This window comes from Delphinus delphis, chromosome 12 (genome assembly GCF_949987515.2).
Source record: "Delphinus delphis chromosome 12, mDelDel1.2, whole genome shotgun sequence".
In the NCBI taxonomy this organism is placed as follows: Eukaryota; Metazoa; Chordata; class Mammalia; order Artiodactyla; family Delphinidae; genus Delphinus; species Delphinus delphis.
In genome coordinates this window covers 31,066,559-31,086,681 of record NC_082694.2, presented here as the reverse complement: position 1 = coordinate 31,086,681, position 20,123 = coordinate 31,066,559, and the positions used below count along the sequence as shown (strand labels likewise).

The following is a 20,123-nucleotide window of genomic DNA, read 5'->3' as shown; positions in this document are numbered from 1 at the left end:
ACGAAAGCTCCTGCATGCCACAACTTAAACCTGACGCAGCCAAATTTAAAAACAAACAAACAGGGCTTCCCTGGTGGCGCAGTGGTTGAGAGTCCGCCTGCCGATGCAGGGGACACGAGTTCGTGCCCCGGTCCGGGAAGATCCCACATGCCACGGAATGGCTGGGCCCATGAGTCATGGCCACTGAGCCTGCGCGTCCGGAGCCTGTGCTCCGCAACGGGAGAGGCCACAACAGTGAGAGGCCCACGTACCGCAAAAAACAAAACAAAACAAAACAAAAAAACAAACAGATAAACAACACGGTCCTACTGTATAGCACACGGAACTATACTCAGTATCCTGTAATAAACCATAATGGAAAAGAAAAAGAAAAACAACTATAATGGGATTCCTCAAGAAATGATGAGCTTCCCAGCAATGGAAGTATTCAAAAATAACTTAAATCAGCTGTCCCCAACCTTTTTGGCACCAGGGACCAGTTTCATGGAAGACAATTTTTCCACGAAAGGAAGGTGGCAGAGGGATAGTTCAGGCAGTAATGCAAGCGATGGTGAGCAGCAGATGAAGGTTCGCTCGCTTGCTTGCCCGCTGCTCACCTCCTGCTGTGCAGCCCGGTTCCTAACAGGTCGAGGACTGGTACCAGTCCGCAGCCTGGGAGTTGGGGACCCCTGATTTAAATGATCATCTGTCAGGGGACTATATAAAGCAATTCTGTGACTGAACGGAAGTCTGGAGACAAGGAGATTGATTGTATTACCTCAAAGGCCCTTTCCAATTCCAAGTGTCTGTCATTCTATTAAATAAAATGCAAACAAATAAACAAAACAAAAACCACTAATAAATAACTAAAGAGTTTTCCCTCTGCATTTTTTTTCAAGCTCCGACCAAGAAGCCAGTACAACTTAGTGGGTTTGATACCACTTTCCACTTAAGTAAATGTGGACAAATTAGTTAACTCTATTTGCCTCACTCTTATTGTCTGTAAATTTAGAACAATAATAGTACCCATCTCATAAGATTACTATGAAGATTAAATAATACGATACTTTATAAAGTACTTAAAACAGTGCCTAACAAAGAAAGTGTACACAACTAGCAGGTAGCTGTGGTGAATGGGAGTGGGGGTGGAAAGTGAAACCTAAATGTGCTGCTTGTTTTAGTTATCTGTTCCCAACCCTCAACCAAAGCATTCCTGGCTGCTGCTGGCCAGAGGCTAGGTTCCCTTGGCAACCAGCCTCAAAAAAAAGCCCAGTTCTACCTTCTTCAGGAAGGCAGCTCATTCTCTGCCCTGAAATCTATCATCTTCCTTTGCACAAAGCAGGCTCCCTAAAACCTCACAAATACCAATGCTCCAGATCAAGGAGCTGAGCAGGTATTATCCTCGTCACTTCATATGATCAATTACAGAATATCAGAGTCAGAAGGACCATCTCAGAGACCATGTAGAGCGACCCCTTTGTTTAATAAATGAGGACAACAGGCTGAGAAAAGTGAAGTCCTAGATGTGGCAAGTTGGTGGCAGTGTCAAGACAAGATCGCAGGCCGCCTCATTCCTAGCCCAGTAAAGTTTTCCAATTTTTCAGTAGGACTGGCCCTCCTAAGTCCCATGCTACTGACCCACACTACGTACTTTACACAGGTGAAAGAGAAATAGAAGCAGTAGAGTGCAGAGGTTAAGAGCATGGACTCTGGAGCCAGACTGCTTATTCAAATCCCAGCTCTACCACTTACCGTGACTTTAAGCAAGTTTCCTAACCTCTCTGTTTCTATAAAATAGGGATAAGAGTTACTACTTTATAGTTATTTTAAGGATATGATGAGATAATCCATGTAAAATGCATGGCACACAGAAAGTGCTCGATGTGTATACTGCTTCCTCTGTTTCTCATCATTACCAGTTGCATTAAAAAGAAACAATCATAATAACAAATGAGACCAGACAAGCCCCTACTTCTGGTCCAAAGAGCGCTGGGAAGAACAAGCGTATTTGTTTAGCTCCATTTCCTTGTCCTGGCCAGGAACACCCAATCCCTAGCAGGGGAAGACTACAACTAACCCATCACTCATTCATTTCTTTGGATCTAGGAAAGAGTCAACTCAGAGAATAACCAAGTACATGCTATAGTGATAAGATATTTAAGATCACAAATAAAGGCTAGGGAGGTCCAAACCCAAAATGCAATTCTTGTGGGTCCAGTCTCCTCCTCTTAACCCATGACGGGTGGTATAGTGTAAAGGTTAAGAACAAGAGCTCTGGAGTTTGACGGCCTGAAATGCAAATTCCTGTTCCATCATTTATTTGCTGTATCACTTAAGCAAATTACCTTACCTCTCTCTAAGTCTTTATTTCTCCATCTGTTAAATGAGAATAACAGGTATTTTGATTATGATAACAGCTGACATCTGGTGAGCACTTTCTATGTGCCAAGCGCAACATTAAGCACTTTACATGGCTTACATTACTTAATCATCACAAACACCTTATGAGGCTGGTACCTTAGTACCCCCATTTTACAGATGAGGAAAATGAGGCACAGTCTTCTTATTCAAGGCCACATGGCTAGTTACTGGCAAAGCTGAGATGTCAATACAGGAGGTCTGACCTCAGAGTCTATGCTCCCTCCTCCCACGCTGCTCTACTTCTCCATAGTACCAGCTTCATATGGTTACGTTGTTAAAAATAAGCCAATCCATATACGGTGCTTAGCGCAGGGCCTTGTTCATCAAGGTTCCCCATTACCATTATTACTGTTGTTGTCATTATCATCATCATCAATCCCTTTGAGACTCTCAAATACTACTACCTCCTGAGTTCTAATTTCACCTAAAGGGAAATGGTTGCTTTCCTACCTAGATACCAACCAGCTCACTGGGCAGCCTGCAGTGAGGTTCTAGTATTTCATTTCCCTCATGTAATACAGCAGTAAGTATCTGGGTGGAGAGGCAAGGAAATATTTTCTATAAACCTGCTACTCTATAAAAAAATATATATTAAAGTCTGTTTTTAAAAAATAGAATCTTCACTACTCTCATTAGAAAAGAAACACACGCTTATTGTATTTTTCAAAATAAAGCACAGATCGGACTTCCCTGGTGGTCCTGCCTTCCAAAAAAAAAAAAAAGAATCCGCCTTCCAATGCAGGAGACACAGGTTAGATCCCTGGTTGGGGAACTAAGATCCCACATGGCGCAGGGCAACTAAGCCCACGCGCCACAACTAGAGAGCCCACGTGCCCCAACTACAGAGCCCACATGCTCTGGAACCCACGTGCCACAACTACAGAGCCCACACGCCACAGCTAAAGAGCTCACACGCTGCAACAAAGATCCCGCATGCTGCAACTAAGACCTGACGTAGCCAAAAAGAAAAATAAATATTTTTAAAAATAAATAAAGCACAGATATATACTATTTTTAAAAAATTGTTCTCTACCTCCTTCCCCTTTCCACTCTGCTGTTCTCAAAACCAGTAGATTATTTAGTCACTTAATCCTCACAAGAAGTAAGATTGGTATCATTCATCATTATCTCCATTTGACAAGCACAGAAACTGAGGTTCAGAGAGGTTCACGACCGTACAGCTGGTAAGTGGATGTCCAGGGTCTCTGGAAAAGAACTTTCAGATATGGAGGAAGGTAAAGATAGTAAACTTCTTCTCTAAGCCTGAGAGGAAGTGGTTATGACAGATGGTTCCTTGAAGGTTAAAAAGAACCAAGACTGATAATGGGATTTTTAAGAAACTCTTGCTCTAACAAGGTAAGAAGAGATGTTGTAACCCAAAAAGCCAGTAATGCAGTGAGCTATCATCAATCCTGCCCTCCCAGAAACAGTGCAAATTATTGATAAGCCTAACAAAGCAAGACTTCATCTCTGAAGATATCCATACCATACCCCTGCACACCAGTTCTTACCTCCCCAATTCCAAAATGATGTATCACTTTATCCTGCTAGAGAGCACAGTTCAAAGTAAGTGTTTTTTAGAGTGAGCAACTTGAGGGCAGGAACAATGTCTTGTTCATACAGATCTTTCCCTCATTAACTGGTACACAACCTTCTATTTATTCAATACATTTTTGTTTAAAAATGAATAAATTTGGGACTTCCCTGGTGGTCCACTGGTTAAGAATCCGCCTTCCAATGCAGGGGACGTGGGTTCAATCTCTGGTAGGGGAACTAAGATCCCACATGCCACAGGGCAACTAAGCCCGCATGCTGCAACTACTGAGCCCACGCGCTCTGGAGCCCATGTGCCACAACTAGGGAAAAGCCTGTGCGCCACAATGAAGAGTCCACTCGCCACAAAGAAAGATCCCACATGCTGCCACTAAGACCCAACACAGCCAAAAAATAAATAAATTTAAAAAAAAGAATAAATTTATTCATTCAACTCCTATGTGCTAGGTATTGTTCTAGGAGGTGGGGATATAGCAATGAGCAAAACAAAGTGGATGAAATTTACATTCTAGTCATGGGTGACAAATAATAAACTATAGTAGAGAGTTCCTAGAACAGTGCCTGGCACACAGTAGGCAGCACTCAAAATATCTAAATAATGAATGAATGAATGAATGAATGAATGAATAGTATGTCAAATAGTAATAAGTTCTGTGGAGAAAAATAAAGCAGGGAAGGGAAACAAGGAAGGCAGAGAGCAGGAGATGGCTTTTACTTTAAATAGTATGGCTAAGGAATGCTTAGATTAGGTGACAGTTGGGCAGAAACCTGAAGGAGGTAACAGAGGAGGCCACATTGACATCTGGAATAAGTGTTCCAGAAAAAACAACTACAAAGGTCCCAAGGCTTGGCATGTTGGAGCAATTGCAAGGAGACCAGTGTGGCCAGAGCACAAAGGGAAAGTGATAGATGATGAGGTCAGAGCAGCTGGGAGAGGGTGATGTTGAAGATCCCATGCAGCCTTGTAGATCACTTGAAGGACTTTAGTTTTTAATCTGATTGGGACCCTGTGGATAGTTTTCAGCAGAGTGGTATGATGTGATATACACGTAACAAGATTATACTGGTCACTGTTAAGATTAGACTGGGGGCCCTAAGAAAACCATAATTCAAAAAGAGTCATGTACCACAATGTTCACTGCAGCTCTATTTACAATAGCCAGGACATGGAAGCAACCTATGTGTCCATCAACAGATGAATGGATAAAGACGATGTGGCACATATATACAATGGAATATTACTCACCCATAAAAAGAAACGAAACTAAGTTATTTGTAGTGAGGTGCATGGACCTAAAGACTGTCATACAGAGTGAAGTAAGTCAGAAAGAGAAAAACAAGTACCCTATACTAACACATATATATGGAATCTAAAAAAAAAAAAAAAGGTCATGAAGAACCTAGAGGCAGGATGGGAATAAAGACACAGACCTACTAGAGAAGGGACTTGAGGACACGGGGAGGGGGAAGGGTAAGCTGGGACAAAGTGAGAGAGAGTGACATGGACATATATACACTACCAAATGTAATACCAATAGCTAGTGGGAAGAAGCCGCATAGCACAGGGAGATCAGCTCTGTGCTTTGTGACCACCTAGAGGGGTGGGATAGGGAGGGTGGGAGGGAGGGAGACGCAAGAGGGAAGAGATATGGGGATATATGTATACGTATAGCTGATACACTTTGTTATAAAGCAGAAATTAACACACCATTGTAAAGCAATTATAGTCCAATAAAGATGTTAAAAAAAAAAGATTAGACTGGGGGAGACCAAGAGCAAAAGGAGGAAGAACATTTAGAAGGCTGTTCCAATAGTAGCAGTGAAGGGGGTAAGAAGTGTTCAAACCCTGGGTGCATTTTAAGGTAGAGCTCACAGGACTGGCTGGTGGATTGGATGATGAGAGAAAGAGAAAAAACAGAGTCAAGGGAGAGTCCTCAATATAACTGAAACTGAGACGGGGAGAAACTGCCAGAGGTACAGGTTTGAGAGGAGAAGTTCCAGGATTAATGTTTTGAATATTTTAAGTTCAAGAAGCTATTACAGGACTTCCCTGATGGCGCAGTGGTTAAGAATCCGCCTGCCAATGCAGGGGACACGAGTTTGAGCCCTGGTCCAGGAAGATCCCCCAGGCCGCAGAGCAACTAAGCCCTTGTGCCACAACTACCAAGCCTGCGCTCTAGAGCTCGCGAGCCACAACTACTGAAGCCCGTGTGCCTAGAGCCCATGCTCTTCAACAAGAGAAGCCACCGCAATGAGAAGCCCACGCACTGCAACGAAGAGGAGCCCCTGTTCACCACAACTAGAGAAAGCCCGCATGTAGCAACGAAGACCCAACACAGCCAAAAATAAATTAATTAATTAAAAAAAAGAAGCTATTACATACACAAGTGGAGATATCCCGTAGGCAGCTGAATAGAAGAGTCCTGAGTTCACAGGAAGACATTCAAGCTGGTAATATATACTTGAGAATTCTCAGGATATAAATGATATTTAAATTCTTAAAAGAGAGCACTTAGTAAATGAGTGTAGACAGAGAAGTGATCCAAGGACTGATTTGAGTACTCCATCATTGGAGGCTGAGGAGATAAGAAAACAGCCAAAAGGGCGGGGCGGTACGTGGGAGTTTGAGAAGAAGGGGCTCCTGAGGTAGAAGGAGAACCAAGGGAGTGGCATCCCGGAAGCCAAGTGAAACTAGTGTGTGAGGAGGAAGTGTCAAATACTACTGAGAGATCAAGAAGATGACTAAGAAATGACCACTGAATCTATGTACTATTTTCTAAGCATTCCTCCCTAATCCACACATAACACTTTTTCTTTTAATCTAGGTAAAATCCCAGTATTGTCCAACGAATACACATAAGGTTTCTGTTTAATGCAGCTATATCTGCATCTCAAAAAACAAAATCAATGCTCTTAATATGGACACAGCAGACTTTACACAGTGAATAATGCTCAGTAAATGCTTTATCTGGTTGAAGTAACTGTCCCTCTGAAACAATGTCCCCGACCAAGTCTTACTTGTGTTCAGTAGGTGGGATCAGAGAAATGAGCTATTTAAATGTATTTCTTTTGTTCTGCCATAAAGTAGCAATTATTCTTCAACTCATTTTCCTCCTTCCTAACTCAAACATCCTAAGCAGCTAAACAAAGACCCTAAATTTCCACACACACCCCCTTATAAACAAAGCAGAACACAATAAAATCCAAAAGTTGGATGAGAAAGGGATATGCTGCCTATCGTAGCTGCTTTTACCGTACAAAGGGTTAGTAATTATTTGCTAATTCATAGGCTGTACTTTGTTTACATTTTGTCCTTAAAATCTCTAGATAGGAAGTGCGATTTCTAGTGTCTTCACCTTAAAAGAGAATTATTGCTACAAAATAAGTACTTTAACCTTCCGTGCTCTAGCGCAGGGGTCCCCAACCCCCGGGCCACAGACCAGTACTGGTTAGGAACCAGGCAGCACAGCAGGAGGTGAGTGGCGGGCAAGAGAGCGAAGCTTCACATGTATCTACAGCTGTTCCCTATCGCTCGCATTACGGCCTGAGCTCTGCCTCCTGTCAGCATTATTGTGAGTTGTATAATTATTTCATTACATATTTCAATATAATAATAATAGAGATAAAGTGCATGATAAATGTAATGCTTTTGAATCATCCCGAAACCATTCCCCCCCACCCCATCCGTAGAAAAACTGTCTTCCACGAGACCAGTCCCTGGTGCCAAAAAGGTTGGGGACCAGTGCTCTAGCGAACAGAGTCATGTCTCAATAATCTACACTTCTGAAGCAGAACAATAATCACCAAAAACTGGATCATGCAAACATCCTTCATGTCTTCATGAAATGGCTACAACTTCTGAAAGGTCTGAGCTCTCTGCCTTTGGGAGGAATACCCTTCCCTGCCCTCCACCGTGCAATTTGCCAACTTGGGACTCAGCCTGAATGACAACTTCTCTAGGCGGCCTTCCCAGATCCCTTCCAAGGCTGAATCAAGGGCCCTCCTCTGAACCCGTAACACCACAGGTTGGTAAGCACCACAGCTTTCTCATATCCCAATACTTTAACACATTATACTGTGAATCTGTTTACTTCTCTGTCTACCTCTCCAGACCATAGACATCTTGAGGGCAAGGACAATATCTCATTAATTTTTATAGCCTCAGTGTCTGAAACATATCAAACAATCAAGTGTCTGCTGAATGAAAGAATAACATGAAACTTGACCCAGAATACCTTACGTGATTTTTGTAGCATATTTTCCTTGATAAATCAGGTGAACTGAAGCTAATATTAAAATTACTGGCGTCTATATGATCCAGCAATCACACTCCTGAGCATATATCCACACACAAAACTGTAATTCGAAACGATACATGCACCCCTATGTTCACAACAGCACTACTCACAATAGCCAAGACGTGGAAACAACGTCACTATCCATCGACAGCTGAATGGATAAAGAAGACGTGGTACATATACACAATGGAATACTACACAGCAATAAAAAAGAATGAAATAATGCCATTTGCAGCAACATGGATGGACTCAGAGATTATCATACTAAGTGAAGTAAGCCAGAAAGAGAAAGAAAAATACCATATGATATCACTTATATGTGGAATCTAAAACATGACACAAATGAACCTATCTACAAAACAGGAACAGACTCACAGACACAGAAAACAGGCTTGTGGTTGCCAAGGGGGGGTGGGGGTGGGGGAGGGATGGATTGGGAGTTTGGGGTTAGCAGATGCCAACTATTACATATAGAATGGGTAAACTACAAGGTCCTACTGTATAGCACAGGGAACTATATTCAATAACCTGTGATAAACCATAACGAAAAAGAATATAAAAAAGAATGTATACATATTTATACCAGTTTCTTACTAACACAACATTGTAAATCAACTATACGTCAATAAAAATAAAACAGGGGGTGCCCTGGCGGCCTAGGGGTTAGGATTCAGTGCTTTCACTGCAGAGGCCTGGGTTTGATCCCTGGCCAGGGAACCATCCCGCAATGCCATTCAGCATGGCCAAAATACAAAAAAAAAAAAAAAAAGAAAGAAAATAAAATAAAATTACTGGCATCTCTTCACATCCCCAATTGATAGCAGAAACAGAAATTTCCCCTACCTGACACTGGAAATAGAGGATAAGAAAAGATATGTGCTGGTCAAAATCAGATCAGGAGGAGTTATCACACTAGCTGCTCTTCCTTGATTTGTCCCACACCATACGAGAAGCTAATGGACCTCTGGATTGCTCTCTTCACCTCCCTTCCACTGATTCTGTATTCTCATCTTTGCCCTATTCTTCTTTTGTTTGTTTTGTTTTAATATCTATTTATTTACTTTTGGCTGCTTCGGGTCTTAGTTGTGGCACATGGGATACTTCGTTGTGGCCCACAGGCTTCTAATTGTGGCACGCAGGTTCCAGAACGTGTGGGCTCTGTAGTTGCAGCACACAGGCTCTCCAGTTATGGTACATGGGCTTAGTTGGCCTGCGGTATATAGGCTCTTAGTTCCCTGATCAGGGATCGAGCTCTGGTCCCCTGCATTGGAAGGTGGATTCTTAACCACTGGACCACCAGGGAAGTCCCCTCTGCCCTATCCTTTTCTCTCTTTGCTTTACTTACCTTTTCCCACTTCTTCTCATTTTATACTTTGCATTTGCATTCTGTTCTCATTTTCCTTTTAACTTTTCTTTGCACTCTGTTCTCCAGGCCTTATTTTAGTTAAAATGACCCTGAGGAATACATGAGCAATGCTTTGCCCAACTGGGAGAACTTAGGCCAAGGATGTTGCTGTATATCCTGGTCACTTCTGTAAAGCACACCAACATATTTCTGCTGTTTCTGAGGAAACCAAGTAGCGACCCCCTAACAGCAGCACAGGGTTATCAGCATATGAGGTCAAATTGTTACTATCCACAGTGGGTAAGACATGTTTCTAAACTTCACTCTCTAGTATCCTGGAAATAGGGTAAAGGTCCTCTTAATTTACAATAATTTTAAATAAAAGAGAAATGGGAAGCTAAATATGAAGGGCAAAGAGGAAAAGAAACCATGTTTGGGGGAAAAATGCTGCATGCTGATGGGACAAATTTCAAAAGCTACAGGATAATTGCTGGGCCAGGTAGGGTTGGGGCGGGGGAAAAGGTGGTTCCTGCCCCCAGGGAACCTAGTCTCATTCCTACCACTTCCCAAACCCATAAATGTAAACATTAAAGAACCAGAGAGAGGAGAGTCTCTTGAACCAAAAGAGTCAGTAACCTAACATAAGTGAATTGGATGTTCAGGGACAGAAAAATAAATACTGGATAGAAAGCTCTTTGAATTTAAGATAAAGTTATTCCATGTGTTAAAGTCAGTGCCACAAACATCAGAAGCCAAGGAAAGGAACAATCCACAACTAGGAGTCAAGAAGCCTAGCTCAGGTCCTAACAAGCTGTGTAACCTTGGGCAAGTCATTCTACTACTCTGATCCAAAGACGGTTCTTTCATAAAATGGGCATAATAATATCTCCCTGGCAAAGTTGACTGTGATGATTAAATAACACTTTGAAAAGTTTTATATAACATGCCAATGTGGTAAGAGGAAGCAAAAATACTGTGGTTCAACTTCTAAAGTGTAAGCCTGACTCACCTTCCCAACCTTGTTAAACCCTTTAACCAACCTGGGAGAAGTGTCATGTGAGGATCCAGGAGTGGGGTGGTGACTATTTAGTCAGTTGCTCTGTATCTCAGTGGCTTCATCTGTAAAATGGGTGGTGTGGAATTCACTCACATATCTGCAAGATAAGGTAGGTCTGAGGAAGGGAGTGGAGAATTTACCATAAGTGAGCAAAACATTTACCCAACCCTCCCTACCAGGGATAAATAACCAAGATCATCAAATATCATCACTCCCTGGACAGAATTAGAAACGGCCTTAGAGAGCATTTAATCTTGTTTTACAGATGGGAAAACTGAGGCCCAGATAAATGAACTGAATTGTAGAACTCTCAAAGCTAGTTAGTGGCAGAGCTGGAGCTAGGGGCCAGAGCCACCAATTCTCAAGTCCAGTATCCTCTTTGCCAGATCTCAGGGTCACCCAAAGCACCTGAGGCCCTTACAACACATTATCAACACCAAGACACATTACAATTTCATCAACAGCCTAAATGTGGGCTACCCAAGGGAGGGGCTGTAAGACTGATGCAGGCAGTGCTGAGAGCTGGGAAAGAGAAGACTTCATTGGGAAAGTGAGAAGAGTCCTGGAGATACTCAGACACAGAGAGATTAAAGAAATATGTCCGCTGAAGAATTACAAAGGATCATGAGAGATTGCTACAAGCAACTATATGCCAATAAAGTGGACAACCTGGAAGAAATGGACAAATTCTTAGAAAAGCACAACCTTCCGAGACTGAACCAGGAAGAAATAGAAAATATAAACAGACCAATCACAAGCACTGAAATTGAAACTGTGACTAAAAATCTTCCAACAAACAAAAGCCAAGGACCAGATGGCTTCACAGGCGAATTCTATCAAACATTTAGAGAAGAGCTAACGCCTATCCTTCTCAAACTCTTCCAAAATATAGCAGAGGAGGAACACTCCCAAACTCATTCTACAAGGCCACCATCACCCTGACACCAAAACCAGATAAAGATGCCACAAAGAAAGAAAACTAGAGGCCAATATCACTGATGAACATAAATGCAAAAATCATCAACAAAATACTAGCAAACAGAATCCAACAGCACATTAAACGGATCATACACCATGATCAAGGGGGGTTTCCCAGGGAATCAAGGATTCTTCAATATACACAAATCAATGAATGTGATACACCATATTAACAGACTGAAGGAGAAAAACCATATGATCATCTCAATAGATGCAGAGAAAGCTTTCAACAAAATTCAACACCCATTTCTGATAAAAACTCTCCAGAAAGTGGGCATAGAGGGAACCTACCTCAACATAATAAAGGCCATATATGACAAACCCACAGCAAACATCATTCTCAATGGTGAAAAACTGAAACCATTTCCACCAAGATCAGGAACAAGAAAAGGTTGTCCACTCTCACCACTATTATTCACCATAGTTTTGGAAGTTTCAGCCACAGCAATCAGAGACAAAAAAGAAATAAAAGGAATACAAGTTGGAAAAGAAGAGGTAAAACTGTCACTGTTTGCAGATGACATGATACTATACATAGAGAATCCTAAAGATGCTACCAGAAAACTACTAGAGGTAATCAATGAATGCGGTAAAGTAGCAGGATACAAAAGTAATGCACAGAAATTTCTTGCCTTCCTATACACTAATGATGAAAAATCTGAAATAGAAATTAAGGAAAAACTCCCATTTACCATTGCAACAAAAAGAATAAAATACCTAGGAATAAACCTACCTAAGGAGACAAAAGACCTGTATGCAGAAAACTATAAGGCACTGATGAAAGAAATTATAAAGATGATACAAACAGACAGAGAGATATACCATGTTCTTGGATTGGAAGAATCAAGATTGTGAAAATGACTATACTACCCAAAGCAATCTACAGATTCAATGCAATCCTGATCAAACTACCAATGGCATTTTTCACAGAACTAGAACAAAAAAATTTCACAATTTGTATGTAAACACAAAACGACCCCAAATAACCAAAGCAATCTTGAGAAAGAAAAACGGAGCTGGAGGAATCAGGCTCCCGGACTTCAGACTATACTACAAAGGTACAGTAATGAAGACAGAATGGTATTGGCAAAAAAACATAAATATAGATCAATGGAACAGGATAGAAAGCCCAGAGATAAACCCACGCACATATGGTCACCTCATCTTTGATAAAGGAGGCAAGAATGTACAATGGAGAAAAGACAGCCTCTTCAATAAGTGGTGCTGGGAAAACTGAACAGCTCCACGTAAAAGAATGAAATTAGAACACTCCCTAACACCATACAAAAATAAACTCAAAAATAAACTCAAAATGGATTAAAGACCTAAATGTAAGGCCAGACACTATAAAACTCTTAGAGGAAAACATAGGCAGAACACTCTGTGACATAAATCACAGCAAGATCCTTTTTGACCCACCTCCTAGAGAAATGGAAATAAAAACAAAAATAAACAAATGGGACCTAATGAAACTTCAAAGCTTTTGCACAGCAAAGGAAACCATAAACAACACGAAAAGACAATCCTCCGAATGGGAGAAAATATTTGCAAACGAAGCAACTGACAAAGGATTAATCTCCAAAATATACAAGCAGCTCATGCAGCTCAATATTAAAGAAGCAAGCAACCCAATCCAAAAATGGGCAGAAGACCTAAAAAGACATTTCTCCAAAGAAGATACGCAGATTGCCAACAAACACATGAAAGGATGCTCAACATCACTAATCATTAGAGAAATGCAAATCAAAACTACAGTGAGGTACCACCTCACACCAGTCAGAATGGCCATCATCAAAAAAATCTAGAGACTTCCCTGGTGGCGCAGTAGTTAGGAATCCATCTGCCAATGCAGGGGACACAGGTTTAGGCCTTGGTCCAGGAAGATCCCACATGCCGCGGAGCAATTATGCCCGTGTGCCACAACTACTGGGCCTGCGCTCTAGAGCCTGTGATCCACAACTACTGATCCCGTGTGCCTCAACTACTGAAGCCCATAAGCCTAGAGCCCGTGCTCCGCAACAAGAGAAGCCACCGCAATGAGAAGCCCGTGCATCGCAACCAAGAGTAGCCCTCACTCGCTGCAACTAGAGAAGGCCAGCGCACAGCAACGAAGACCCAACACAGCCAAAAATAAAATAAATAAATAAATAAAAATTAAAAAACAATCTACAAACAATAAATGCTGGAGAGGGTGTGGAGAAAAGGGAACCCTCTTGCACTGTTGGTGGGAATGCAAATTGATACAGCCACTATGGAGAACAGTATGGAGGTTCCTCAAAGAACTAAAAATAGAACTACCATATTACCCAGCAATCCCACTCCTGGGCATATACCCTGAGAAAACCATAATTCAAAAACAGTCATGTACCACAATGTTCACTGCAGCTCTATTCACAACAGCCAGGACATGGAAGCAACCTATGTGTCCATCAACAGATGAATGGATAAAGACGATGTGGCACATATATACAATGGAATATTACTCAGCCATAAAAAGAAACGAAACTAAGTTATTTGTAGTGAGGTGCATGGACCTAAAGACTGTCATACAGAGTGAAGTAAGTCAGAAAGAGAAAAACAAATACCGTGTGCTAACACATATATATGGAATCTAAAAAAAAAAAAAAAAGGTCATGAAGAATCTAGAGGCAGGATGGGAATAAAGACACAGACCTACTAGAGAAGGGACTTGAGGACACGGGGAGGGGGAAGGGTAAGCTGGGACAAAGTGAGAGAGAGTGACATGGACATATATACACTACCAAATGTAATACCAATAGCTAGTGGGAAGAAGCCGCATAGCACAGGGAGATCAGCTCGGTGCTTTGTGACCACCTAGAGGGGTGGGATAGGGAGGGTGGGAGGGAGACGCAAGAGGGAGGAGATATGGGGATATATGTATGGCTGATACGCTTTGTTATAAAGCAGAAACTAACACACCATTGCAAAGCAATTATAGTCCAATAAAGATGTTAAAAAAAAAAAAAATGCCTGCCAAAAAAGGCTTAAAATTGCAGTCTTGGGAAGACAGACCCAGTGGGTAAAATTTTCTTTAGGGAAAAGAAACAGGTGACAGATTTAGAGGACCAGAATGCTTTGAATCAGGATAATTCTTGATTATATGCAATTTAGTCCTTTTGTTGTCTCCTAAGTTTTTAACATTTACTAAGATCAACTGTCTCTCTACAAGATAAGGCCCTCTCAAGAGACCACAGACGGTCTACCTTAGTGGTTAAGTATATAGGCTCTGGGCTCAAATTGCCTCGATCCAAATCTTCGTTTTACCACTTAACAGCTGTGTGACCTTAGATAAATCCTTCTCTTTGTACCTCTGTTTAAATGGAAATAACATCACCCCCAACTCAGGAGGATTTGTGAGGTTTAAATGTGTAGATTAATCATACTGGTCACAACCTAATAATGGGTTTTTCATCCTTTAGTGTGATGTGTGCCTCTTTTTTTTTTAATGTAAAGAAGACAACAGAATTTACCAGAGTACATTGCATGTAGTATGAATAAGTACTGTTTTGCAAAAATTTTGTTTCCTTTATCTATATGTGTGCATATATGTTTCAATTACATAAAATATACTTCTCATGGTGGTTTGCTTTTAAAAATGTGAGAACCACTGAATTAACACACAAAATAAAGGTTCAAACAGTGCCTGCCTCAGAGTAAGCACTTAGTGCTATGACTGTCGTTGCTGCTGTTATGTACCTACCTGTTAAAGTTGTTTGTAGGATTACCTAAGGTAATATGAAAGCACTTTGGAAAGTCTAATATACAATATTAGTGTAAGTTAAAGGAAGCAAAAAGCCCTTCTCTCCACCTCTTAATACCCATACAAGCATAGCCCTGTTTCGGCACATATTTGTTGCTTGGTCCACAAGTTATTTGTTACATTGAACTGAAAAGTCCACAGACCATGACTTATCTACCACTCTGTCATGCTCTGTCAATATCTGCAGAGAAATAGAGGCATGGTGCCAGAGTAAATTTATTTATTTTTACCTGGGTGGAGGTTGGGATGGGGAAGGCAAAAGTCATGCCCATGGGTAGCTGAAGGACGCAAGTGAGTCAGAGAAATTGCCTACTCCCACAGAGCCAGGTAGACTCAAATGCGCCACAGACCAGGCTGGACTGACAGATACCTGTGCCTTTATGCAGGGCTGAATCACTTCTCTCTATCCTCACCCAGGCAACTCATAAAAAAAAAAAAAAAAGCCTCTGAGCTCCTCACAGGCATAGCTCACACCAGGAAAAACTGGGAATCCCCAAAAAGATACAAACAGGGGGTGACTATGCAACAAAAAGTTACCTGAGGGATTCCTTGAAATAACAAGCCCACCTAAACGTCCAAATAGCATTTAAATTCAAAACCCTGACTTAGAGAAAAATTCGGAAATGTGCTCACCAATAACTGTATCAGGTCTGGATTCCATCCTCAACACTGTGTGACCTTGAATTAGTCACTGCATCTCTCTGGCCTAAGTGATTTCATCTGCTAAAAAAAAAGAGAGATAAGCCGTACCTCACAGGGTCATTGTAAAAATTAAAGACATTATGCAGTAAAATGGCTAACACAAGATCTGGCACTGGTAAATGCACAGTAAATGTCTGTCCCTTCTAGCCTCCAAGTCAACAACTACGGCAAACTGAGGTTCACTGGCCAGCTCATAGGCATCCCAGTCGCTTCATGGAAATTGCCTTCTTTTAAAAGAAGCTTTATAATACCATTTCTTTACCTCTTTAGCACAATAGCCTATTCTAGAAGTCTAGGAAAGAAATAATTTCCCATCTCATTCTTTACAAGTAGTGATTCCTAAATGTTTTGGTACTGAGTGCCCAAATTATGCACTGGTACTGCCCCCCTCCATCCATTATTAAACGAAATGAGCGAGAGACTCGGTATGATGACTACGTTTTACAGTTATTTGCGTTCCCGTTTCAAATTAACGAGAGAAATGTATTAAAATTCCCCCGCTGAGGCTGCGACCAGCCTGCGGGGTTTCATCCCAATCTGGTCAGCGCACTCGCTGCGCGGGGAAGGCCCCGGCTCACGGACGGGAGGGGGGAATGGGGGGGCGGCCGCGTTCTAGAGCTTTCGGCCCGACTCGTTAGCGACGAATATAGGCCACGTGTCGCCATTTTGTGTTCAGGAAACATGGCGGCCACCCCCACGGGGAAGAAAGGGGGGGAGGGAAGGACCGCCACGTTAGCCGCTTTCCCTGAAGGATCCTAAAGCACCCCGTGCACTCGGCCTTTTCTGTCTGGCTCAGCCGAAGGAAAGGAGAAGGGGCAGAAATCACAACTGGCGCCCCAAGAGCCCCAGAGACCTTTCTTTACCGGGAGGAACGCGCGGCTCCACACACGGCAAGAAAGGCCCTCCAAGATGGCGGGCCCTGTTGGGGGCCGCCCCCGGAGAGCGTGGGCGCCGTGGCTGCACCGAGCGGGGAAAGGGCCGAAAAGCAGCAGCGGGAGAGTAACTCGCGCAGGGAAAACCGCAGGAGCTCCCCAGAGCAGGGGTAAATGCGGTCCCCCAAAATGCACGCCATTGTGTTAAATGTCTGACGAGGCGGCAGCGACTAAAACGACACCGCGCAGGAGGTGGGGGTTCTGCAGGTTTAACGAAAGAGTTGCAAAATGCAGACAAAGCATTATGTAAATGGACGCCATTCTCTTTATGGCCATGTTTCTAGCACTTCCCAGAAACCATGAGCAGAGCCGTGACTTTGACAGCGGCGCGTGGTGGGTTTTGGTCTTTCTCCCAACCGACCACCGCCACGGGGCCGAGGCGGGGGTGGGGGCTGGCGTGGGGCGCCCCGACGCCGAACATGAAGGGGCCCCACGTGCCCGCCCGGGCGGGCGCCCGCCCCGCAAGCCTCGCCTCGCCGCCCCTCCCCCCCGGAAGACCGCGGCAGCCCCTCCCGTCCTCCCCACACCCTCACGCACGCGCTCTGGCCGCCTCGAGCGCATGTTTTAAATCCGCGGCGTCCTAGCATCCGCCTGCAGTTATCGCCGGGGCTGCCCGTGTCGCTCCGCGCTTAAACCGCTTTTGTAGGGCGGGAAAATAATGTGTCGCCTCCGCGCAGAACACTACCGTTTCCAAACATCTGCCGGCGCCTCTGGGGTTAATAAAATACATGTTCGTTTTAAAACTTTGCCGGACTCACAGTTTCTGCCTACCGGGGCTTTCTTTTCAATGCTAGGCTGTTAAAAGTGTATTTTAAAAACTACTCTATGGGGGTTGGCGCAATCTTGTGACCTAAAAAGGATGGGTCCTCATTTTTTTTCAAGGGGTCCTGCGCAGCAAGCACTTCCGGGGTCAGAGGGTACGCGGGGTTGAAAGCGGGCTTCCCGCCCCGCCCAGACCGCCGAGGCTGCCGCCGGAGTCGCCACCGCCGCGCCCTCGCCCACCCGCCCGCCCGCCGCTCCCGGCCCCGCTCGCCCCCTCCGCCGCCGCCGCCCGCCCCTGCGACGACGCCGCGGCCTCCCGCCCTCGCCCGCTCGCTCCCGCGGCCCTCGCTCGCCTCGCGCCGGCAGTTTTGGGCCTACACCTCCCCTCCCCCAGCCAGCCACCAAAGACTTGACCACGTAACGAGCCCAACTCCCCCGAACGCCGCCCGCCGCTCGCCATGGATGCCGGTGTGACTGAAAGTGGACTAAATGTGACTCTCACCATTCGGCTGCTTATGCACGGAAAGGAAGTAGGAAGCATCATTGGGAAGAAAGGGGAGTCGGTTAAGAGGATCCGCGAGGAGAGTGGCGCGCGGATCAACATCTCGGAGGGGAATTGCCCGGAGAGAATCATCACTCTGACCGGCCCCACCAATGCCATCTTTAAGGCCTTCGCTATGATTATCGACAAGCTGGAAGAAGATATCAACAGCTCCATGACCAACAGCACGGCGGCCAGCAGGCCCCCGGTCACCCTGAGGCTGGTGGTGCCGGCCACCCAGTGCGGCTCCCTGATTGGGAAAGGCGGGTGTAAGATCAAAGAGATCCGCGAGAGTACCGGGGCCCAGGTCCAGGTGGCGGGGGATATGCTGCCCAACTCCACCGAGCGGGCCATCACCATTGCTGGCGTGCCGCAGTCTGTCACCGAGTGTGTCAAGCAGATCTGCCTGGTCATGCTGGAGACGCTCTCCCAGTCTCCGCAAGGGAGAGTCATGACCATTCCGTACCAGCCCATGCCGGCCAGCTCTCCAGTGATCTGCGCGGGCGGTCAAGATCGGTGCAGCGACGCTGCTGGCTACCCTCACGCCACCCATGACCTGGAGGGACCACCTCTAGATGCCTACTCGATTCAAGGACAACACACCATTTCTCCGCTCGATCTGGCCAAGCTGAACCAGGTGGCAAGACAACAGTCTCACTTTGCCATGATGCACGGCGGGACCGGATTCGCCGGAATTGACTCCAGCTCTCCAGAGGTGAAAGGCTATTGGGCAAGTTTGGATGCATCTACTCAAACTACCCATGAACTCACCATTCCAAATAACTTAATTGGCTGCATAATCGGGCGCCAAGGCGCCAACATTAATGAGATCCGCCAGATGTCCGGGGCCCAGATCAAAATTGCTAACCCAGTGGAAGGCTCTTCTGGTAGGCAGGTTACTATCACTGGTTCTGCTGCCAGTATTAGTCTGGCCCAATATCTAATCAATGCCAGGCTTTCCTCTGAGAAGGGCATGGGGTGCAGCTAGAACAGTGTAGGTTCCCTCATAACCCCTTTCTGCTGTTTTCCCATGATCCAACTGTGTAATTTCTGGTCAGTGATTCCAGGTTTTAAATAATTTGTAAGTGTTCGGTTTCTACACAACTTTATCATCCGCTAAGAATTTAAAAATCACATTCTCTGTTCAGCTGTTAATGCTGGGATCCATATTTAGTTTTATAAGCTTTTCCCTGTTTTTAGTTTTGGGTTTTTGGGTCATGAATTTTATTTCTGTTTGTCGATAAGAAATGTAAGAGTGGAATGTTAATAAATTTCAGTTTAGTTCTGTAATGTCAAGAATTTAAAAATTAAAAAGTGGATTGGTTAAAAAATGCTTCATATTTGAAAAAGCTGGGAACTACTATCTTAAACTCTTTGTTGGTGCATTTCTTTTCTTCCCTTCTAGTGTTAGGCTTTTGTAGGGAGAAGGGTGGGCCCGTCCCTGGTATTTTCTCCAGCCCTTTTCACCTTACTGGTAAGATTCCATTCCCTTTCCATCCCAACAAAGGAACACGGCAGGCTGGGCCTGCTTTGGGACGTTTGCAGAGACTGTGGGGGTCTCTTGGAGAGTGACATCCCTCTAGCCAGGTTCCAGAGAGAGGCCTCTGCCCATTTCTCTGGTAGAAAACATAAGGGGTTTCTCAGATGGGAAAAGTATGCCCACTCGGTAGGACCTCTGATGAATGGCAGTGTGTCCTCTAGTCCCACCCGCCCCGCCCTCAATCTCACGTGCAAAACTCTTAGCCAGGAACAAAAAACGTTCTGAGGTGGGAG

At 44.1% G+C, this 20,123-nt stretch overlaps 1 protein-coding gene and 1 long non-coding RNA gene across 8 annotated transcripts in view; one reads left to right on the top strand and one right to left on the bottom strand.

Moving 5' to 3' along the window:
- Positions 1-17,514, bottom strand: part of LOC132434823 (uncharacterized) — a 76,540-nt gene extending 59,026 nt beyond the window's left edge. For 3 of the 7 annotated variants that reach the window (XR_009521423.1, XR_009521426.1, XR_009521425.1), the window contains exons 1-2: positions 16,047-17,514; positions 10,638-10,751 (exon numbers count right to left, since the gene is read on the bottom strand). This is a non-coding gene — a long non-coding RNA (uncharacterized lncRNA). Of the gene's footprint in view, positions 1-10,637; positions 10,770-16,046 lie in introns of all 7 variants that reach the window. The other 4 variants (XR_009521427.1, XR_009521424.1, XR_009521429.1 and 1 more) reach the window with 4 other exon arrangements.
- Positions 17,515-18,035: 521 nt separating this feature from the next.
- On the top strand, positions 18,036-19,720 carry PCBP1 (poly(rC) binding protein 1). The gene has a single exon (XM_060026428.1). The coding sequence runs from the start codon at positions 18,268-18,270 to the stop codon at positions 19,336-19,338; it is 1,071 nt and encodes a 356-aa protein (XP_059882411.1). The 5' UTR covers positions 18,036-18,267; the 3' UTR covers positions 19,339-19,720.
- The last annotated feature ends 403 nt before the right edge of the window (positions 19,721-20,123 follow it).

Coding starts and splice junctions, on each gene's coding strand:
- PCBP1 (XM_060026428.1), top strand. CDS start 18,268: ATGGATGCCGGTGTGACTGAAAGTGGACTAAATGTGACTCTCACCATT.